This window comes from Heteronotia binoei, chromosome 14 (genome assembly GCF_032191835.1).
Source record: "Heteronotia binoei isolate CCM8104 ecotype False Entrance Well chromosome 14, APGP_CSIRO_Hbin_v1, whole genome shotgun sequence".
NCBI classification, from domain to species: domain Eukaryota; kingdom Metazoa; phylum Chordata; class Lepidosauria; order Squamata; family Gekkonidae; genus Heteronotia; species Heteronotia binoei.
The window spans coordinates 46,351,302-46,373,592 of record NC_083236.1 but is presented as its reverse complement, the minus strand read 5'-3'; the positions used below and the strand labels follow the sequence as shown (position 1 = coordinate 46,373,592).

General features: G+C 47.6%; 1 protein-coding gene across 1 annotated transcript; it reads right to left on the bottom strand.

The window, feature by feature from the left end:
• Positions 1-898: 898 nt before the first annotated feature.
• Positions 899-21,235, bottom strand: LOC132582549 (C-signal-like). The gene is made up of 6 exons (XM_060254170.1): positions 21,020-21,235; positions 8,951-9,002; positions 5,718-5,905; positions 3,274-3,432; positions 3,051-3,161; positions 899-1,132 (listed from the first exon to the last, which is right to left on the bottom strand). Exons 1-6 carry the CDS (start codon positions 21,149-21,151, stop codon positions 1,010-1,012), a joined length of 765 nt encoding a protein of 254 aa, XP_060110153.1. The 5' UTR covers positions 21,152-21,235; the 3' UTR covers positions 899-1,009.
• Positions 21,236-22,291: the final 1,056 nt, after the last annotated feature.

Genomic DNA, 22,291 nt, shown 5'->3' with positions numbered 1-22,291 from the left:
TAAAAATTTGTGCAATCCCTTTAAATGTGATGGCCAGAACTCCCTTTGGAGTTCAATTATGCTTGTCACAGCCTTGCTCTCGGCTCTGCCCCCAATGTCTCCTGGCTCCACCCCCAAAGACTCCTGGCTCCACCCCCAAAGTCCCCAGATATTTCTTAAATTGGACTTGGCAACCCTAATTGTGTCTCAAATGTAAATTGCTGTGAGCTACTTTTGGAGTAGGGCTGCCAAACCCCCGGTCCGGGTGGGGGTTTCCCTGCCCGGGAGACTCCCAACCTGCCGGCCCACATTGGATCGGCGGGGGGAACCTCCCCCTATGTTGCTGGTGCAATGACATCACCTGGAAGTGGGGTCATCATGCCGGCGACAGTGCGCAGCGGGCGCTCTAGGCATTTCCAGGAAAACTCTATGGTTTCCCCAGACACTCTAGCCATCTGGGAGGGAAAACTCTATGGTAGCCCCGCTCCAGGGCTAAGGGGACTTGGCAACACTGTTTGGGAATCATGTCTGAAAAAGAACAACGGGGGGGGGGGAGAGATAAATAAACACACCTACACTAAATAAAAGAAGAATAAGAAAATATTGGATTTATATCCCACCCTATACTCTGAATCTCAGAGTCTCAGAGTGGTCACAGTCTCCTTTATCTCCTCCCTCCCTGCACCATAAAGGCACCCTGTGATGTGGGTGGAGCTGAGAGAGCTCTTACAGCAGCTGCCTTTTCAAGGACAATTCCTACAAGAGCTATGGCTGACCCAAGGCCATTCCAGCAGCTGCAAATGGAGAAGTGGGGAATCAAATCCAGTTCTCCCAGATAAGAGTTTGTGCACTTAACCACTACACCAAACTGGCTAGTTTGTACTTGGCCACAGCGTGGAAGGAGGAGCGAGATCAGACATTTCAGCAATTTATGGTAACTTTATTGCAGAAGAAGACACAGTTAGTCAGGCATTCACATCCCTCATCCTGTCCACACATAAGGCATTTCTAGGCAGGGCAGGTTGGGGTCTCACCAAGGCACAACGACCCCCTCCCAGTTCACAAAAGTGCCACTGTCTTTCTCAGTGAGACGGCCCAAGGTGTCCAGGATGGCTCGCACACTTGCATCCACTGTCATTGGGGCTAGTTGTCCCTTTGAAAAAAGAACAGGGAGTCACCTAGGCTGACCAACTGCTATGTGGGGCCTGGAGACCTCCAGGAATTACAACTCATCTCCAGACTGCAGAGACCAGTTTCCCTGAAGAAAATGGTGGGTTTAGAGGATGGGAGCTACAGCCTTATACCCTGCTGAGGTCCTTCCCCTCCCCAAACTCTGCCTTTCCAGGGCTCCATCCGCCAAATCTCCAGGAATTTTTCACCATGGAGCTGGCAACCTTAGCAAGGAGGACTTGGCACGGAATGACTGATGAGTCAGACTGACCATCTGTAAATTGTAACATCTATGGCCATGTACCATGTTCAGACATCCAGGGCCAAAAGACAAGCATTTTGAGATGCTGCCCCATCTTTATAGAACTCAGTGCCCATGGAGGATCATCTCAACATATCTGGAAGTAGCAGGAACTCCTTTGCATATCAGGCTACAGCCCCCTGTTGTAGCCAATCTGAGAGCTTACAGTAGGCCCTGTAAGCTCTTGGAGGATTGGCTACATCAGGGGGGTGTAGCTTAATATGCAAAGGAGTTCTTGCTACCAAAAAAGCCCTGAGAAGTAGTGTATCGTCTGTGCAGTTGGGTGCATATAGTTAAAATGTATGATAGATGTACCATTCAGTAGTTCCACAAGATATGCTGATAACCACTAGCTTAGATGGCTTTTTCAGAAAGATTAGACAATTCATGACACTTAGCCCGGTGAATGGCTGTTATCCACAATACATATGGATGCAACCTTCTTGTCAAGTCGGGGGGTGAAAAACTAGAAGCTAGCAATCCTCCCCATACTAGAGATGGGCAGACTCCCCCTGCTGCACTTACCTCTTCATTCCTTCACTTAATTTCGCCCAATGTATTGTGGGAACTGTAATGCTCAGAACACTTGACATTGGTGATCAGTGGGGTTGTCAGGCCCAAATGCTGCATCAGCAGGGGATGGGAGGGAACTATACAGAAGTGGGGTGGAGCCCCGCAACACGCTGATATAGCGTGGAAGTGACATTGGCACATTGGATACATCACGCGGCGTCACTCTGGTGTTTGGGCAAAACTATGATAAAATTATAGTTTTGCCCACAAACAGGAGTGCCACCGCACAACGCCCACAACATGATGACCTCACTTCTGTGTGACATCAGCATGTCACGTTTATTTATGGCGACATCACTGTTTGGGGGCAGGAAGCCCAAAAGTCCAGGAGATCCCCTGCTCCCAATGAGAAATGACAACCCTGATGAGGTGCTCTGGGAGCAGCAAAGCCCTGAAAGAATTCAGTGGATGGTGGGGAAAAGATAGTGTGTGGTAGTACATTCTGAGTATGTAGTTTAGGGTTACTGGTCTCAAGGTGGAGCCCAGAGTTTTCCTGGAGTTTCAATTTACAACTGATCTATGTATGGCAAAGATCAATACCTTTGGAGGAAATGGCAGCTTCAGAGAGTGGACTGTACTGCATCACTTCCTTGTCAAGCTCCGCCCCCTCTCCAAAAGCCACCTTACCTCAGGCACTGCCTGCAGATCTCCAATAATTTCTTCAATTGGAGTTGGCAGCCTTAAGAGTTCTGTGCAAACCTGATCATTAAAGTCAAAGTTCTCAAAATAATAATTCCCAGGATGCACTGGGGTGGTGGAAGATGGCTCCTTGGCCATCTCCCACTGCCACAATATTGGGAAAGATGAAATTGGTGTGGGGTGGCCTAGAAAAGGAAGGAGGGGATTCTTCTCTAGTCTGCATTTTCCATCCAAGAGGGCAAGACACAGGGGCTGGCTACATGTCGGTACACTTTCCTGGTAGCCTCCTTAGAACTTGACAGTCAGATATGCACTGTAAATTTCATGCTGGTAACTTAGCTGTCACTGTGTATAGGAAAGTCTTGGCAGTCCACCATGAAGCACCTACCGGCATATTTCCCATGTCTGTCTGCACCCATCCAGGGTGTAACGCAATGCACAGGATCCCGTCTTCTGCAAATCCCAGGCCCTGGCACCGGCTGAGCATGTTCAGAGCAGCCTGGGAGGGAGACATGCCAGAAACAAGGCGATGCATTGAGTTCAGTTCTTAAATTTTAATGACATGAACTGAACAAAGGCCTCCCCCCTCACATGTTATGGTATAGCCCTACCTTGCTGCAGCGGTAATTCATAACATGTCCGATACTCCATCCGAGGATATTGGTGATGGAGCCTCCTTCGCTGGACAAATTGACAATGGCGGCTTTGCTGCAGCCCATCCCTTTCTGGGGGCTTTTCTGGGATGCCTTTCTCAGCAAGGGCAGGAATGCCTTGAGAAGAAGAGAGAAGAAACAAGGACAGACGCAGGGTCTGCAGGAAAAGAGCTGGTGTTCCCATTCATCTCTTCCCTGACCCAGCCAAGGATACTGCAGCAGTTGAATCTCTGCTATGTTATGACACTGTTAAGTCCATTACAGGATCTTTGTCTGGGAAATGGGCAGTTATCCTGCCCAGGATCCCACCACAAAACAGCACTGCCTTTCTTAAGTCACTAGCAATGCAATCCTAACACAGGTATACCTGTGTTATATACAGGCATACAGTATCATAATACTGTATACAGGTATACAGTATCATATTGCCCCTGTATAAATCGATGGTGCGGTCTCATTTGGAGTACCGTGTGCAGTTCTGGTCACCGCACCTAAAAAAGGATATTATAGCATTGGAGAAAGTCCAGAAAAGGGCAACTAGAATGATTAAAGGGCTGGAACACTTTCTCTATGAAGAAAGGATGAAACGCTTGGGACTCTAGCTTGGAGAAACGTCGACTGCGGGGTGACATGATAGAGGTTTACAAGATAATGCATGGGATGGAGAAAGTAGAGAAAGAAGTACTTTTCTCCCTTTCTCACAATACAAGAACTCGTGGGCATTCAATGAAATTGCTGAGCAGACAGGTTAAAACGGATAAAAGGAAGTACTTCTTCACCCAAAGGGTGATTAACATGTGGAATTCACTGCCACAGGAGGTGGTGGCGGCCACAAGCATAGCCACCTTCAAGAGGGGTTTAGATAAAAATATGGAGCAGAGGTCCATCAGTGGCTATTAGCCACAGTGTGTGTATATATATGTGTGTGTATATATATACACACACACACATATATATATATGTGTTAGATCAGGCCAATGGCCCATCCAGTCCAACACTCTGTGTCACACAGTGGCAAAAATTATATATATATATATATATATATATATATATATATATATATATATATATATATATATATATATATATATATATAAAATTTTTATATATTTTTGCCACTGTGTGACACAGAGTGTTGGACTGGATGGGCCATTGGCCTGATCTAACATGGCTTCTCTTATGTTCTTATCTGCAGGGCTTTTTTTGTAGCAGGAACTCCTTTGCATATTAGGCCACACACCCCTGATGTAGCCAATCCTCCAGGAGCTTACAGGGCTCTTAGTGCAGGGCCCACTCTAAGCTCCAGGAGGATTGGCTACATCAGGGGGTTGTGGCCTAATATGCAAAGGACTTCCTGCTACAAAAAAAAGCTCTGCTTATCTGAGCCTATTGATTTCAGTAAAACAGTGTGATTCTGCTTACGATTGCCTTATAAGTCTCTCTAAAGTTATAAACCTGATTACAAGTTACAGTGATTGCACGTACAATCTGTGTGTAGTGTGCATTTGTTTTTTCCTTCATATGTGTGTTGACCAGTTTTCATGTTACATTCAATGCATGTGTAGCTCAACTCATGATTTATCCACGTACTGGTCCACAGTTTCATTTGTGAAGTAAACATGTGTTGGTTGTTTCCTACCAACAGGTGAACACATGTATGTGCAAGGATGTACATGTGTTCATCATAATGTGGAAACACGGCTTCTGCAAAGTGATTAGGAGAAGAGGGTCTAAGTTACACAGGGGTGTCAAACTCATTTGTTATGAGGGTCGGACCTGACATAAATGAGACTTTGTCAGGCCGGGCCATGTGTATCATAAAATGTAATGCCATGTAGCAGAGATATATAAACCTTATAAATGACACAGACAAACACAATTAAATATTTTTAAAACTTAAAACATGCTTAAAAGATTCGTGCCCTTGCAATATTTTGTCTATTTAACAGTCTCTGATAACTGACACCTCTTGCTCTGAATCATTGCATCAGAATCTGGAGACAATGTCTGTGCTGTAGCAATCTTGAGGATTCTGTTCAGGTGTTGCTCAGGTGTGTATCTGTAAGTTGCAAACCTACTTTTGATTTGCTGACATTCATTACAGAAATCTCATGGTCAGTGCTTTGAGCCTAAGACCCAGAGGAAAATATGAAATGGCAAGGCATTGTGAACTTTTGTACATAAGTTGCTTCATGTGCTGGTCAGCCAATGGAGAAAATAGAGACTTTGCTCTGTAGCTTGAATGAGCAAACCTGGCAAAGCAAGGTGTGATGCAGACGGAAGCAAGAAAGGGAGAAGGAAACAGACGACAGTGAGTTGCTCACGGACCTGATAGGAGCCCTTTGGGGGCCTGATCCAGCCCATGGGCTGCACGTTTGACACCTGCTCTAAGACCTCCTTACCTGGCTCACCAGCATGGGCCCTATCACGTTGGTTTTGTACACCTCGGCCATATTCTCTGCTGTCTCCGATTCCAGACTGCTTGGCTTTACGATCCCAGCATTGTTGATCAAGAGATTCAGCCCAGCTCCTTGGAGGAGTTCAGTAACTTTGGCAGCAGCTTTCTCAATGCTGGATGGATCATTAATATCTACAGCAACAAAATTTCACAGGTAACAAAAGGTGAGTCACTGCCTGCTTGGGAGCAGTTCTGCAGACCCTTGCTCAGGTGCCTTTACAGTGTGTGCTCTTGTGGAGAGCCAGTTTGGTGTAGTGGTTAAGTGTGCAGACTCTTATCTGGGAGAACCGGGTTTGATTCCCCACTCCTCCACTTGCACCGGCTGGAATGGCCTTGGGCTAGCCATAGCTATCACAGGGGTTGTCCTTGAAAGGGCAGCTGCTGTGAGAGCCTTCTCAGCCCCACCCACCTCACAGGGTGTCTGTTGTGGGGGGAAGAAGATTTAGAAGATTGTAAGCTGCTCTGAGTCTCTGTTTCAGAGAGAAGGGCAGGGTATAAATCTGCAGTCTTCTTCTTCTTCTTGCTCTCATACGACAGAAAACTAAGGGTCCTTTCAACTAATTAATATATGCATGTAAAAAAATCCCCTTACATGTACAAATAAAAAATAGGTAGCATATGTGTGTACACAACTACTATTGTGTGTTGCTGTTGTTAATCCGTCTTATTTCAATTCCCCACTGAGGAAGCAACAGAGGGAGGGGGAGAAGGAAGGGATGAGATTAAATGTGGGCAGGGCTTTTTTTGTAGAAAAAAACCAGCAGGAACTCATATACATATTAGGCCACACCCCTGACATTACCGGATGTGACGTCAACCATTCAGTAGGTTACTTTCTGCCTATTAACACAGAACAGTACAGTGCCATCAGCTGTATTTCCTGGATGTGTGTTCTCACACAGCCCAATGAGAGACCTTGTTCCCCCCCCACCACCAACACAGCGGCAGGGCTGGCACGTGGGAGTCGGCGAACTAGGCGATTGCCTATGGTGCCAACTCCCAGCTGGGGCGGGAACCCCCTCCCCGCTCACGCTGTCCTTGAGCCTCTGGCTCATTTTTCTCGGCTCTGAGGGATCGAAGGAGCTCCCACACATTATTTAGTGTGTGTGGTCGCAGCCTGGATGTATTAAGATTTCCTCAGATACCAAAAATCAGGGCTTTTGGGTAGAAAAAGCCCAGCAGGAATTCATTTGCATATTAGGCCACACTCCTGATGTCACCATTGTTTCACATAGGGCCTTTTTGTAGAAAAAGCCCAGCAGGAATTCATTTACATATTAGACCACACCCCCTTACACCCAGCCAGCTGGAACTGCGTTCCTGTGCGTTCCTGCATAAAATAACAAAAAAAAAAAGCCCTGCCAAAGACTACTGTTTAATCTTTCAAAGAGAGAGGAGAAAGGCCCAAGTTCTGTGATAGATATTCCTCTGATTCAGTCTCAAGTTAAAAGTCACCCAGGTCAAGGGACTGAGAAAGTTCTGCAGAGCCACTGCCAGTCAGAGAAAAAGAAATATTAGGAAAGATGGCAAATGGTCTGACAGTAACATGCAACTTCATACATTTGGGGCAGGAATTGACATTGCTGTAGTACAAGTCTAACCTAAACCAAACTCACACTGGAAATGGGGAACCAATATGCATGTCATATGCTTGCTTGTCTTACTGTTCTTTTGACTCAAAAGTCATACACAGATCAAAATCCAGCCCTCTTATGGGCAATCATGGTAGCTAAATATGTAGCAATTACTAAGGTTGTTTTCCAATTCTTATCTACAAGGAAAGACTGGACAATTTTTTTTTTTGAGATGCTAGATTCACATAACCTGTTAAGAGGGAGGATAAGAACCTTTCTCTCAGATCAGACTCTGACCAATTTCACGCTAGGGTTTGTTCCAAGTGGATAGCCCTTTTGCTCCCGGGGCTTTGCGCCGTTTTCGCACAAGTTGCCCCGGAGCTGTGAGTTAGTGTGCCATTCTTCCGCGGTAAGCAGAAACTGCTTGGAAGAGGATCTGGCTTGCTGCAGAAGAGTGCTGCGCCAACTTGCAGCTCCGAGGCAACTTGTGTGAAAACAGAGAAGTCCCGGGAGCAAAAGGGCTCTCCACCTGGAACAAGCCTTGTGCGAAATCAGTCCAGATTTCACATGCCAATAAAACTACGAGGTTGACAAGAGCCACATTTACAATTTCTGTGAGCTGCAAATTCGAATACACTGTGCCTGCATATCCGAATACAATGTGCCTACAAATCTGAATACATTGTTCCTGCAAATCAGCTTTCCAGTATAGCCAAGAGAAAAGAATTTAATCAAGTGAACATGAATGCTCTTCTATAATGAGGGTTTGTTAGGTCTTTCAAGCAGCTTGAATTAGTACAAAAGGAGGGAACTCCAAAGAATGTTGGTGAATATACCTGCCATGCCCTCAGTAAGGTACCTATAGAGATTTTTCTCAATTATTTTAGTCACTACTGTTTAGTCACTACTGTTAAGTTTTCCTCCCTCTAGTGGTCGAAGTAATATCCAGCAGCTTTATTTCCAGTTAATTTCCCTGCAGTTTAAATCTGCAGGAAATTAAACTGGAAATAAAGCTGTTTGATATCAAATGGGCCACTAAATGGAGCCAAACATGTGTGGAACTGGAAAAGCCTCCTGTAGAAACAGGAATTCAACAGCAAGTAAAACAAGAATGCGGAAAATCTGTAGGAAGATAAGCTGGAAATAAAGCCATTTTATACCGATTTTGCACTAGGCTTGTTCTGATTGGACAGCCCTTTTGCTCCAGGAGCTTCTCTTGGGTTTTGCACAAGCTGCCCCAGAGCTGCAAGTTGGTGTGCCGCTTTCCCTTGGAGAGCGGCGCACCAACTCCCAGCTCTGTGGCAGCCTAGAGAAGTGAAAACCTAGAGAAGTACCGGGGCCCAAAGGGCTCTCCACCTGGGACAAGCTCTAATGAGAAATTGGTCTTATATTGAATTGACCATTAGAGAGAGCAGAACACAATGCAGAAGAGGAAAGCCCCACCTCTCCCCACAAAAAACCAGGAACTCAACAGCAAGTAAAATGAGAATGCAGAAAAGCCCATAATAACATGCATGCAAAATACAACACAATGATCTCTTAGAATGGCCTGTGAATCTCAGATTTGTGTAAGAAGTGGGAATTTGGTGCACTTGATTCATACCCAGAGGGATGATCTCCACTCCTTGGTGCTTGGCAGCCAGGCTCCTCAGCTCCTGAAAGAGACCAAAGGGTGGGACACAATAGAAAGACTGGTCTGTTTCAGATTATACAGGAAGGAAAGACAGGAAGAGGCTCAGGTCCCACTTGGGACTCGATTTTGCCTGGGGATGCCTCCATTGCATGCATAGATGTGGCTCTGTAAAAAGTGTTCTGCATCCAATGGAGTAGCTTTTCAAGGACAACCTGCTCACCATGGGGAAACCAAGGTATTTTCAAAGATATTTCACTTAAGAAAAAAGTGTGTGTGCAAAAAGCTCATGCCAGGTCCTCTCCTGGTGTGTATAAAATGCCATCAGGTCACAGCTGACGTTTGACAACCCTGAAGGGCTTTAAGGCAAGAGACTTCAGATGCAATGTTCAGATGGTGCCTGGGTTTGGCCACTGTATGGCATAGAGCAGGGGTGGCCAACGGTAGCTCTCCAGATGTTTTTTTGCCTACAACTCCCATCAGCCCCAGCCATTTGCTCATGCTGGCTGGGGCTGATGGGAGTTGTAGGCAAAAAACATCTGGAGAGCTACCGTTGGTCACCCCTGGTGTAGTGTTGGACTGTGTGGGCCATTGGTCTGCTCTGACATGACTTCTCTTATGTTCTTAGGTGGTTTGCCATTGCCTGCCTCTGCATAGTGACCCTGGACCTTTTTGGTGGTCTCCCATCCACAGGACTAACTTGACCTGACCCTGTTTAGGTTCCAAAATCCAATGCAGGGGTGGGCAAACTTGCTTAATGTAAGAGCTACATAGAATACATAGAGGGAGGGAGGGAGGGAGGGAGGGAGGAAGGAAGGAAGGAAGGAAGGAAGGAAGGAAGGAAGGAAGGAAGGAAGGAAGGAAGGAAGGAAGGAAGGAAGGAAGGAAGGAAGGAAGGAAGGAAGGAAGGAAGGAAGATGGGGAAGGGAGAGAGAGGTGGAAAGAAAGCAACTTTAGCTTTAAGTGCATTCTCCAAGTGGCTGGCTGGCTTTGTGTGTGTGTGTGTTTGTGTGTGTGTGTATATATATATATATATATTTGGCCGCTGTGTGACACAGAATGTTGGACTGGATGGGCCATTGGCCTGATCTAACATGGCTTCTCTTATGTTCTTATGTTCTTAAATGATGTAAAGAGACAAATGCCTTCTCCAAGCTGGCCAATGGGGCGTTGGAGGCTTTGAGAGCCACACAATATGTGTGAAAGAGCCACATGTGGCTCCTGAGCTGCAGTTTGGCCACCCCTGATTCAATGGGATCAGGCTAGCCTGGACCACCCAGGTCAGGGTCCCCCTTGGTACTGTCTACATAAAAACTCAATTGAATCCCAAAGAGGGCTGGTTCCAAATTTTGGGGGCCCTGAGCAGAGAATTTCCATGGGCTCCCTCTCTGCCTCCCACCAGACCCCACTGGCTCCACCTCCCTTTTCACCACATCCTGTGCCCCCTCACCTGCCTACGTGTCCTTCCTCTGCTCACAAGCCTTCCCAATACCTGCATTCACAGATACCCACACTGCCTGCGGGCCCTTTCCCTGATGGTACCAGGCAGTGCACCCAGCTGGAGATGCTGCCATAATAGGTGCCAGGGACACCACTTATGTGTACCACCTGTATGTTTTTCTGAAATGTTGGGACTGGGAGCATGGTTACTGGAGTATTTGTGAGCCAGGTGAAGGGAAGGCGGGCAGTAGGCAAGACAGGTGAGTGGGAGGTGTTGGTGGCAGGGGCCCCCACCAAAGCCCTGGCAGACATCAACCCCAGGATATGCTGAAGTCAGACCTGAACCAGAGCCTTGCATTCTCCCAAACAGTTCTACAAATCAGAGCCTCTTTGATGAATGGGTGCTCTTCTCTCTCCTCCCCTTCCAGTTCTTCCATGGAATTTTCTGGAATGAAAAAAAAAATTCTACGGACATTTACCCATTGGATTCAGTGGGATGCAGAGCTTCTCTCTCTCCCTCTCCCTCTCCTCTCTTTTGGAAAAAGAGGTGCTGGAACTCTCAAGAGGGAAATTACAGGTTCCCCTCATGAACCTGCAAATATTTTTTGAGAATTTTTTTTCCACAAGGAAGTTCCGGAACTCTATTTCACCGCATTCCCCCAAGAAAGGGAAAAACCTGGACATATTATTTAGAAACTGCAGCCTTCAAGTTTTATATTTATTCCATGCTAACGTTTTAGAAATGTTTTAGAAGGAAATGGCAAACCTCTCCAGTATCCTTGCCAAGAAAACCCCATGAACAGTAACAAAAGGCTAAAAGATATGGCGCTGGAAGATGAGCTCCTCAGGTAAGAAGGTGCCCAATACGCTACTGGGGAAGAGCGTTCAAGTAACCACAGAAAGAGTGAAGCAGCTGGGCCAAAGCCGAAAGGAGGCTCAGCTGTGGATGTGTCTGATGGTGAAAGAACAGTCCGATGCTGCAAAGAACAATACTGCATTGGAACGTGGAATGTAAGATCTATGAATCAAGGTAAGCTAGGTGTGGTCAAACAAGAGATGGCAAGAATGAACATCGACATCTTGGGAATCAGTGAACTAAAATGGATGGGAATGGGTAAATTTAACTCAGAGAATCACTGCATCTATTATTGTGGTCGAGTCCCGTAGAAGAAATAGTGTGGCCTTTATAGTTAACAAGAGAGTGAGGGAGGCAGTAATGGGATACAATCTCAAAAATGACAGAATGATCTCGGTCCATATCCAAGGCAAAGCATTCAATATCACAGTAATCCAAGTCTATGCCCCAACAACTGATGCAGAAGAGGCTGAAGTGGACCGGTTCTATGAAGATCTAAAACACCTTCTAGAATTAACACCAAAAAAAGGTGTCCTCATCATCACAGGGGATTGGAATACCAAAGTAGGAAGTCAAAAGGTAACTGGAACAACTGACAAGTTTGGCCTTGGAGAACAAAATGAAGCCGGGCAAAGGCTAATAGAGTTTTGCCAAGACAACAAGCTGGTCATAGCCAACACCCTCTTCCAGCAACCAAAAAGGCAACTCTACACGTGGACATTACCTGATGGGCAACACAGAAATCAGATTGATTATATATTCTGCAGTCAAAGATGGAGAAACTCCTTACAGTCAGCAAAAACAAGACCTGGAGCTGCCTGCGGCTCAGATCATGAGCTACTCATTGCAAAATTCAGGCTCAAACTGAAGAAAACTGGGGAAGCCATTAGGCCATTCAGGTTTGACCTTGATCCCATCCCTTATGAATATACAGTGGAAGTGAAGAATAGATTTAAGGAACTAGAGTTGATAGACAGAGTGCCTGAAGAAATATGGACAGAGGTTCGTGACATTGTACAGAAGGCAGCAATCAGCACCATCCCAAAGAAAAAGAAATGCAAGAAAGCAAAGTGGCTGTCTGATGAGGCTTTGCAAATAGCTGAGGAAAGAAGGAAAGCAAAAGGCAAAGGTGAAAAGGAAAGCTTCACCCAACTGAATGCAGATTTCCAGAGAACAGCAAGGAGAGATAAGGAAGCCTTCCTGAAGGAACAATGCAAAGCAATAGAGGAAAATAATAGAATGGGAAGTACAAGAGATCTCTTCAAGAAAATTGGAGAAATCAAGGGAACGTTTTGTACAAAGATGCCATGATAAAGGACAAAAAGGGTAGAGACCTAACAGAAACAGAAGAGATCAGGAAGAGGTGGCAAGAATACACAGAAGAATTAATTATATAAGAAGGATCTCAATGTTCTTGACAACCATGACAGAGAAACTGATGACCTTGAGCCAGACATCCTGGAGTGTAAAGTCAAATGGGCTTTAGAAAGCATTACTAACAACAAAGCGAGCGGAGATGATGATATCCTGTTGAGCTATTCAAAGTCCTAAAAGATTATGCTGTTAAAGTGATGCACACATTATGTCAACAAATTTGGAAAATACAACAGTGGCCACAGGTTTGGAAAAGATCAGTTTATATTCCAATCCCAAAGAAGGGTAATGCCAAGGAATGTTCAAACTATCACACCATTGCACTCATTTTACATGCCAGCAAGGTCATGTTAAAGATCCTACAAGCTAGGCTTCAGCAGTATGTCGATCGGCAACTACCAGAAGTTCAAGCTGGGTTTCGGAGAGGTAGAGGAACTAGAGATCATATTGCCAACATTCGATGGATTATGGAGAAAGCACGGGAATATTCGAAAAACTTCTATTTCTGCTTCATTGACTATGCTAAAGCCTTTGATTGTGTGGATCACAACAAACTGTGGCAAGTCCTTAAAGAGATGGGAGTACCAGACCACCTCACATGTCTCCTGAGAAACCTGTATAAGAGTCAAGAAGCAACTGTCAGAATGGGATATGGAACAACTGATTGGTTTAGAATAAGAAAAGTAAGTGACTTTTCAATACCTCTGGCTAATGGATAGCTTTGCATAACAACGAGAGGCTAGCTCAAAGGAAGAGAGAAATGAGGCCTCAAAAAGTCTATGAGCAATCTTAAGTATCAGTAACTATTTAAATTGGATTGAATATAAATACTAAAATCAACCCGGATTATAATTGGACATATGCTAAAGAGACTATTATTAGGCTGCAATATGATCTGAACATAAAGGAGATATATTTTAGAGAGATCTGTCGCTGTTGCCTGACTGCATTGAAATGATAACATTTGAAATCTCAGCTGGAGCTGTCATGGAATGTGGATTTAACAGGAATTGGAAGCTACTTTTCAACTTGGATTGAGAGACTGAGTTTGCTGTCAGAGAAAGATGGCACTGCCTAGCGAAATGTCTTATTAAAAAGATATCTTATGGAATATCAATTCTCTGAGACACAATCTCGGCTCATTAATGCAGTTTATTAGAAAGCAAATGGGTTTTCTTATGCTGAATGCTAGCGAAATTACAAATCTTCAGGAGTTGAGTGCTAAAGAAGAGCCAGTTTGGTGTAGTGGTTAAGTGTGCGGACTCTTATGTGGGAGAATTGGGTTTGATTCCCCACTCCTCCACTTGCACCTGCTAGCATGGCCTTGGGTTAGCCATAGCTCTAGCAGAGGTTGTCCTTGAAAGGGCAGCTGCTGTGAGAGCCCTCTCCAGCTCCACCCACTTCACAGGGTGTCTGTTGTGCGGGAGGAAAGTAAAGGAGATTGTGAGCCACTCTGAGATTCTTCAGAGTGGAGGGCGGGATATAAATCCAATATCTTCTAAAGAGATTCTGCTGACGTCCGTGGAATTGGAAGGGGAAAGTGATACACTCTGAAACGAACAAAAGAAAACCAAAATGGATCCCTGTGTCACAGCAGTAAAACAAGACCGGAAATTAAGATTCAGTGAAGTCATGCTGAGAGGGAAAAATGGCGTTGAATTCTTCCTCTCATTGTCGAGGGGACAGGCCACATTGAGAAGAGAAAAGGTACATTCCGACCAGCAAATTAAGATGTGGAAAGTTTTCAGAAAGAAGGATTTTGAACTTTTCTTATTTTTGTGGATAGCTGGATATGGAAACCTCATTAAGAAATGACATGCAATTTCAAAAGGCAAAGTGTGATGTTTGGGTCACATTAAGTGGGTTGTCTCTGGTGTAGTACGGTTATAGAAGTTAAAGGAATCCAAAAGTTTTTAAATTTTGGGAAGAAGGATTCCTGAACTTTGATTTTTCTTTTTCTTTTTTGTCAGTAAACAAATATGTAATTATTAATAATGAATAGATATGTGATTTGAATGAATGAACTTTATTACAGTCATAGACCAATATAAAAACTATAACACATCATATAAAACCCTCCTAAAATACCTAAGATAGTATAAAATACCCTCCTAAAAAACCATAAAATACAATAAAATACATAAACATTTCCCCACCTATACAATCCAAGATAACTAAAATATAATTGAACCAATTTTAAAATTCAAGTCAGTTCCAATTTATATAAATCCTTTAAATCAGAGTATATAAAAACATTTATAAACTAAAATTCCAAGAGATCATACAAGACATGCAGTTTCTTGTTTCTTAGTATGGAACTTCACAAGATAATGGCAAAATTTGGCTATCTGTCTAGAGATAGTTGGACTTGCATCCACCAAAAGTTTCTCCAAACATGCCTCGTCCGCGTCTGCCATTGGTTTAACTACAAACGGGGAAACAAACCTATCCCTCTGTACCTGGTGGAAAGGGCATCGATATGTGATTTTAAAAGAACAAGAGAGATCCTAAAGAAGGAAGGGAGTTGTTAAAACTTTAATTAAATATATAGTTAATTTGGATTAATGCTAAAGAGTGCAGATAACACTTTTTTTATATAGCAGATTTATTCATAGTATGTTTATTTGGTGAAAATGCTCATATTGATGTAAGAGTTGGATTAATTGTTGAAAAGGCAGATAGCACAATTGTTTTGTAATTTGGTAGATTTGTTTTTAACATACCCCTTTGGAGAAACTGTTTAGACTGAGATAGACAAATTATTAAAATGTATCTTTTGTAATTTGTTAAAGATAAAGATATGAGTTTATGTGTTTATTTTAATAAGGATTTTGTTAAACCAACAATTTAATTTGTGCTTATAATAAATCAGACAAAATTGGTGTTGAGATGGTTTTGAAATTTTTTTTTAACTTTATATACTTATTTGTGTTAAAGAAGAATTGTTTAGATTCATATTGCTAGTATTAGTTTACTAAAAATTTTCTGTAATGAAAGAAAGGATGGTAAAATATATGGAGATCTTTATACTTGCAGGTAGAATGATCTGGGTATTTTATTTGGAGGTAGAATTATAATTGATATATTTGCACTTTTTCCTGTTTCTGCTTTTCCCATTCTGTAAATGTTCCTGTAATGTACTGGGAGACGAGTCGTGGTGGAAGCTTATTCTTTATTCGCTGGTACATTACAGAACTGGACAGACGCGGCCGGGTCCGCTAATTTATACATGCATCCCGGAACATCCCCTTCGCTGGCCAGCCCAATCCTGGCCAGTTAAACTTCCCGCCCTTGGTCTGAATTGGCGGGGCTTTCCCGCGCAGCGCACGGCGACCTGAGTGCGCCCTCAGGTCGCGCGGCGCTTGCGCTGAGTCCGATACTCTACACTCCTCCCCTCCTAGTTTAAACGACATAGTCCTTTAGGTACCCTGGTGTTCGGCGCTCCCGTGTTGATCTCCTCGGGGTTGCCGTCGGTGGGGGGCCCGATCCCGATGTGGGAGGCGCCGTTTCTGGCTGTTGCCCGCCCGCGTCGGGTACTGGCTCCGGTTCTGGTTCCGCGGCTCCGGGGGCATCATACGTTGGTAGCTCCTGTATTGGCGGCGCCTCTTCTGGCGGTACCGTGACCGGCGGTTCCCTGCTTTCTCCCTCTGCTGACTCCTCGGGTGGGGTGCGGCGGCGCAGCTGGTCGATGTGCCGTCTCAGCACCTGGCCTCCGGCGGTGGTTACCTCGTAGGACCGGGAGCCTGTCACCCTCAAAACCCTTCCCGCTAACCACTCGGGGCCGCTTGAAAAGTTTTTCGCATACACTGGATCGCCCGGGAAGAACCCTCTCACTGCCTCCCTGACCTCGGGGGTCCCGCGGACCTCTGGCGCCCTGTCCGGGTATAGCCTATCTAAACGAGTGGTCAGTTTCCTCCCCATGAGCAGTTCTGCGGGGCTGAAACCGGTTATGGGGTTTGGGGTGATCCTGTTGTGGAACAGGAAGGCTGAGAGGCGGTAGTCCCATTCCCCTTGTACTATACGTCCCAGGGCTTCCTTGGTGGTCCGCACCATCCTCTCCGCCTGGCCGTTGGTGGCTGGATGGAATGGGGCGGACCTTATGTGCCTTATAAGGTATCTGTCGGTGAACTCCCGGAATTCCCGGGAGGTGAATGCCGTGCCATTGTCCGTTACTAGTGTGTCGGGGATCCCGTGTGTGCAGAGGACCCTTCTGAGCGCCCGGACTGCTGCTGCGGTGGAGGTCGAGGCCACCGGGATTACCTCCAACCATTTCGTGTATGCGTCCACCAGTATAAAGAAGATCTGGCCCTGATGCGGCCCCGCGAAATCCACATGGAGGCGGGACCATGGCCGCCCGTTCGATTCCCACCTGTGGGTCGGGGCGGACGGCGGGTTGGGTCTGGACTCCTGGCATGGTTGGCACCTTCTTACCCACCCTTCTATTTCCTCATCCATGCCTGGCCACCACACGTAGCTCCGTGCCAGGGCTTTCATTCTCACGATGCCCAGGTGGGTCTCGTGGAGATCCTCTAATACCTGCCTGCGCAAGGGGGGGGGACCACCACCCTGCTACCCCAGAGTATGCACCCCTTGTGTGTCGATAGCTCGTCCTTCCTGGCCGCGAACGGCCGGAAGGCTTCTTCCGCTTTGCCCGAGGGCCACCCTCTTCCCACCCAGTCCCTGACCCGTGCGAGGACGCGGTCTCTCCCGGTCGCCCGAGCCACCTCGCTCGCGTGCAGGGGGCGCTCGGGGAGCGACTCTATGAGCATCACTCCGTGTGCCGGGGCGGGATCTGGGTCCGTCGCGGGTAGCGGGAGGCGGCTGAGGGCGTCAGCGTGACCCATCGCTTTACCGGGGCGGTGTATCAGCGTATACGTGTAAGAATTCAGGAACAGGTTCCACCTTAAAACCCTTTGAGACAGAATTTGGGGGGTCTGACGATCGGGGGCTAGGAGGCCGAGGAGCGGCTTGTGGTCAGTAGCGATGGTGAAGCGCCTACCGTAGAGGTAGTCGTTGAACTTATGCACCCCCGCCACGATCGCCAGGGCCTCCTTATCGATCTGGGCGTAGTTCCTCTCTGCCGGGGACAGAGTCCTGGAGTAGTAAGCGATTGGCACCTCCCCCCGCCCGGGAGTTGGTGCCCTAAGACCGCTCCCACACCGTAGGGAGAGGCGTCGCAAGCCAGGATCAGGGGTAAGTTTTCATCGTAGTGATGAAGTACCGCGTTAGAGACCAGGAGGTCTTTCACCGCCTGGAACGCCGCTGCTTGGTGTTTACCCCAGACCCACGGGGCTTGTTTATCTAACAAACGGTGTAACGGCTCCGCCACGGCGGCCTTGTGGGGCAAGAATGCGTGGTAAAAGTTCAATAAACCTAAAAAACTCTGTAGTTCTGCTTTGCATTTGGGGGCAGGGGCTTGAACTATGGCCCTGGTCTTGTCTGCCGTTGGGTGAATTCCAGCCGCGTCCACGGCGAACCCCAGGAACTCCACCCGCGGAACTCCCAACAAACATTTCTCCTTTTTGACTTTCAGCCCCGCCGCTTGGAACCGTCTGAGGACCTCTCGCAGGCGGCAGCCGAACTCTCCATCGGTGGGGGCGGCGATTAAAACGTCGTCAAAGAAGGGTTGAACTCCGGGGATCCCTTTGAGAAGAGAGTCCATTATGCTCTGGAATATCCCCGGAGCTACGCTAACCCCGAACTGCAGCCGTTTAACCCTGAACGCACCCCTGTGGGTCACTATCGTCTGTGCCTCCGCTGTCTTAGCGTCGACCGGCAGTTGCTGGTATGCTTGTGCTAAGTCCAGCTTCCCAAAAACCCTCGCCCCGGCTAGTGCTGCCAGGACATGGCTGACTACCGGGACTGGATAGGGGTTGTCTTGCAGTGCCTTATTTATCGTGCACTTGTAGTCAGCGCAGATCCTTACTTCCCCGTTGGGCTTGACCGGCGTTACTATGGGGGTCTCCCATTCTGCATACGTTACCGGCTCTAGGACGCCCTGGGCTGTGAGGCGGTCCAGCTCTGCCTCTATTTTTTGTTTGAGGGCGAACGGAACGCGCCTCGCTTTGAGCCTTATGGGCCTGACCATAGGGTCGATCGGTAGGGTGATGGGCGGGCCCTTGTAGCTCCCCAAGGACCCGTCGAAAACCTCTGGGAACTCCCGGCAGACCCCGTCGAAATGGCTGGTCTGCACGTGGTCCACTCCCACCAGCTGGATCCCCAGTGGTTTGAACCAAGCCAACCCGAGGAGTGTGGTCAGTTGGCGCTTGACCACTAGGATGTCTAGGGGCCCCTTAAAACCCCCTCTTTCTACATGCACCCGGGCCCACCCCACGATGTGTACTGGGTTCTTCTGAAAATCCCTCAGTACGAAGTCCACTGGCCTCGTTTGGAGGCGGCGGCTGGGACATAGTCTCTTGAGGGTTTCCTCCGAAATGATAGAGATGGAGGACCCCGAGTCTATTTCCATGATGCAGGGGGCGCCCTCGATTAGGACTGACATTTTGACCTTGTCTGGGGCCGAGAGGGGCAAGCTCAATACCTGCAGACTGGTGGATGCCATCGTGTGTGTGTCCATGGAGTCGTGATGCGCTGACGGTTGGCGGCGGCTGTTCTTGGCCCGGCAAGCCCGGGCGATGTGGCCTGTCTTTCCGCAGCTGCGGCAGTCCAGGTTTCGGTACGGGCAGTCCCTCCGCTCGTGGGGGTCGCCGCAGCTGGCGCACCGGGAACCGGTGGTGGCGGTGGCCCTCTCCGTCGCTCGTTGTCTCGCGGGGGCCCGTGTGTCCGCTCTTTGAGGCCGCCGGAGCTGGAACGCTTCTTCCTCTACTCGGTCCTCCGGCTCCGTTTCTCCCTGGTGGACTGCCTCCCCACGTGGCTGGCCGTACGCCTTGGTGGCCCTTTCGAACGCCGTCGCCTCGTTGAAGGCTTGTTGTAGGGTGAGCTCCTCTTTTGCGAAGAGCTTCTGCTGCAGTCGCTCGTCCCGGAGGCCCCAGACAAATCGGTCCCTCAGGGCTTCGTCCCTCTTGTCGAAACTGCAGTTTCCGGCGATCTGCCGAAGGGCCGCCAGGTAGACCGCCGCTGTCTCCCCCGCCTTCTGGTCCCTCTTGTGGAAGAGGAACCGGCGGGCGACGATGGACGGTTGGGGCGAAAAGTGGCCCGTGAGGAGCCTCACGACCTCTCCGTAGGTCCTCTCGGACAGCTTCGCCGGAGCGGAGAGACCGCGTGCGATCTCGAAAGTTTCTTCTCCACAGACGCTCAGCAGGACGTCTCTCTTTCGGTCGTCGTCGTCGATCAGGTTCGCCCGCAGGTAGCACGCGACTCGTTCCGTATAGGTCTCCCATCTCTCGGGGTGCTCCGGGTTGAATTCCGCAAGATGGCCCGTCGTTACACTCGGGTTCGCCATGGTGGCGGCGGGCTGTGCGGTCCTGCGGTCCCCACCTTCCTCGTCTCCGGCCAGGTCTGGTTCCCCTCGGGCGGCCGGACCTAGCTAGATCCCACCTTCGTCGCCAGTGTAATGTACTGGGAGACGAGTCGTGGTGGAAGCTTATTCTTTATTCGCTGGTACATTACAGAACTGGACAGACGCGGCCGGGTCCGCTAATTTATACATGCATCCCGGAACATCCCCTTCGCTGGCCAGCCCAATCCTGGCCAGTTAAACTTCCCGCCCTTGGTCTGGATTGGCGGGGCTTTCCCGCGCAGCGCACGGCGACCTGAGTGCGCCCTCAGGTCGCGCGGCGCTTGCGCTGAGTCCGATACTCTACAGTTCCTTTCCCCTTTTTATGTATCTTTTGCACTGCTTTTTCTTTTTGTAGTTAAAATGAATACAAATTATAAAATCTAAAAAAAGAATAATCCTCAGATGTTTCAAAACTGCAATACATGAGCACCAGATGTTTGAGAGAAGGAAGGAAGGAAGCAAGATGGGGAGGGGGAGGGAAGGAGAGGTAGAAAGAAAGCAACTTTAACATTAAGTGCATTCTCCAAGCTGCCAGCTGGCTTGGCTTGGAGAAGTGATTTAAAGAAAGAAATGCCTTCTCCAGACCAGATGATGGGATGATGGGGGCTTCAAGACCCACACAACATGTGTGAAAGAGTCACACATTTCCCCTCCCGAGCCGCAGTTCCCCCCCACCCCGCCCCGATGTAGAGCTTGCCCTCTGAAGCTGCCATTTTCTCTAGGGGGAACTGATTTCTGTATTCTGGAGATCAGTTGTAATTCCAGGAGAACTCCAGACCTATCTAGAGGTTGGCAGCCCTAAAATTGCCCAGAGATTAGGAAGCATAGCGGGGGGGGGGGGGGAATCATCCTCATCCTAGATATCACAAAAAAGTAAATCTTGCCCTGGTACCCCCACCAGCTTCAAAGCTACCTGGGCACGTGGTCCCTCCGGGTCCCGGCAGGTGGCAAAGATCCGATGGATTTTCCCCACCAGCTGCCTGACAATCTCCAAGCCAATCCCTCGGTTGGACCCCGTCACCAAGACGCTCTCTGCTTGCAGCATTTCTGTGCCTTGTCTGTGGTTTCCCAGAGAGCCAAGCTAAGCCTGCCTTTTTCAACTGACAGCAGTCCCCAGCTCCTCCACCCAGCCTTGCATAAGGAGCTTGGCTCTCTGACAGCTCACATGTTGCTGCTGTTGGCTTGGCTCCCATCTATTGAGCTGCTGCCCACAATACTTCAGAAAAAGAAAAGTTTCTTGTGAGTTGTGTACGCACATTGCCATGTGTGTGTGTGTGTGCTGATGCACTTCTTGCCAGTTGAGGAGAGGAGAGGAACTTAACAGAGGCAGAGAGAGGGAGAAAAGCTGCCTGGAAGCCATAGGTTAATGACTGCCGTTCCCAGTGTACCCTTTGGACAGAACAAGATTGAGCCAAATTAACAAACTCTGAGTAGATGATTGTCTCTGCAGTGCTAAGAGGGGTGGGGATACAAATAGATCTTGAACAAAGACAGTTGCTTGATAGCATCTGACCCCACCCTCCAAATAACACACACACACCCAATATATAAACAATGCCTGGTAATTCTCAATAAAGCAACTGCATGGAACCAGCTGAGTACTGATCCTCCTCCTGTGTTCCATTTTTATTTATGTGTGGTGCTCACTGGTAGTATTGGGTGTCAAATGTGAATTGCTCTGAGCCACTTTGGGAGTTGTGTCTGAAAAAGAACAACTGTGGGGGGGAGAGAAATAAACACACATGCACTAAATAAAAAGGGGCTAGTTTGCACCTGGCCACAGTGTGGAAGGAAGAGAGAGATCTGACATTTCAGCAAGTTATGATAGATTTATTGCAGACAAAGCCACAATTGGTTGAGTATTCATGTCCCTCATCATCCTCTCCACATATGAGGCATTTCTCCTGGATATAAGTTATATCGGAAGGATAGGGAGGGAAGGGTTGGAGGTGGGGTGGCTCTGTATGCCAGAGAGGATATACGGTCCAGTAAGACTGAGGTCAGAGAATTAGATTCACTTTTAGAAATGCTTTGGGTTGAAATAGAGGGCCCAAAAGGAAATTTAACAATGGGAGTTTGTTATCGCCCACCAAATCAAGAGAGGACGATTATAATATGATGGAAAGCTTAAAAATAGCGGCTAACGTAAAAACTGTGTCGTAATAGGTGATTTTAACTACCCGCA